This window comes from Mandrillus leucophaeus, unplaced genomic scaffold (genome assembly GCF_000951045.1).
Source record: "Mandrillus leucophaeus isolate KB7577 unplaced genomic scaffold, Mleu.le_1.0 Scaffold4, whole genome shotgun sequence".
Taxonomy (NCBI): domain Eukaryota; kingdom Metazoa; phylum Chordata; class Mammalia; order Primates; family Cercopithecidae; genus Mandrillus; species Mandrillus leucophaeus.
Genome location: NW_012104253.1, coordinates 130,896 through 132,071, shown reverse-complemented (window position 1 = coordinate 132,071; position 1,176 = coordinate 130,896). Strand labels below are relative to the sequence as shown.

At 44.2% G+C, this 1,176-nt stretch overlaps 1 protein-coding gene across 1 annotated transcript in view; it reads left to right on the top strand.

The window, feature by feature from the left end:
* Positions 1-1,176, top strand: part of LOC105547973 (kinesin light chain 1-like) — a 167,888-nt gene that overhangs the window by 132,294 nt on the left and 34,418 nt on the right. The window contains exons 11-12 of the mRNA XM_011991789.1: positions 443-492; positions 580-647. Coding sequence (XP_011847179.1) covers positions 443-492; positions 580-647 — 118 coding nt within the window. The remainder of the gene's footprint in view (positions 1-442; positions 493-579; positions 648-1,176) is intronic.

Genomic DNA, 1,176 nt, shown 5'->3' with positions numbered 1-1,176 from the left:
GTTTGAGACCAGCCTGGCCAACATGGCGAAACCCCATCTCTACTAAAAATACAAAAAAATTAGCTGGGCGTGGTGGCGGGTGCCTATAATCCCAGCTACTTCAGAGGCTGAGGCAGGAGAGTCGCTTGAACCCAGGAGGTGGAGGTTGCAGTGAGGCGAGAGCACACCACTGCACTCCAGCCTGGGCAACAGAGTGAGACTCCATCTAAAAAAAAAAAAAAAAAAAGCAGCCACCGAGGCTTAATGACTTCTGTTGTACTTAGCAGGCTCTGTTATCCTTCATTTATAGTACAAGTTAAGTATCCATTACCCAAAGTGCTCCAACATTTGAAACTTTTCGAGTGCTGACTTGACACTCAAAGGAAATTCCCCTTAGAGCAGTTCAGATTTTGGAGTTTTGGATTAGCGATGCTCAACCTGTATGCTGTGTTTTCTTCCCTAGATGAAAATAAACCCATCTGGATGCATGCTGAAGAAAGAGAAGAATGCAAAGTAAGAATGTATTATTTTGAGATTTTCTAAATTGTATATCCTGCATTCAGGATAATTATTCATTTGAAATTATTTGTTGCAATTTAGGGAAAGCAAAAGGATGGGACGTCTTTTGGAGAGTATGGCGGCTGGTACAAAGCCTGCAAAGTTGATAGGTATGTCTGGAATCGCGTTTGGCTGGAAAAACTGAAAAGCAGTGGGAAGGTAATTGTGTTCTACAGGGCAGCTTATAAATAACCGATGTATAGTGTTCCTTAAGTGCACAGTCCCATGTTTTTCCCAAATTCCAATGTAAAAAACCCCACTAACTTTGTAAATGAGATCATTTACATGTATAAAACCCACCATCATATTAGGCTGGTGCAAAGGTAATTGCCTTACTTTTACATTTAATGGTAGAAACCATACAGTAAATTCATGACAAGCGTGCCAGCGGGCCTGGGAAGGCCAGCCCCTCACACACAGCACTGGAGACACAGATCCACACACACTTCTTTTCCTCATGGCCCATGGGGCCTTGTCCTCTTCAGAGGGAAGTGTAGGCCCCTCCATGGCCAGCCCTAGAGCCTTGCCTCTTGAGCCTGAGCCTGTGCCGACTGCCGTCTGTGATGGCTGCCGTACCTGGGTCCAGGTGGCCCACCTGTTTTACTGCTTTTCCGCTCTTTTTTTTTTTTTTTTTTTTTT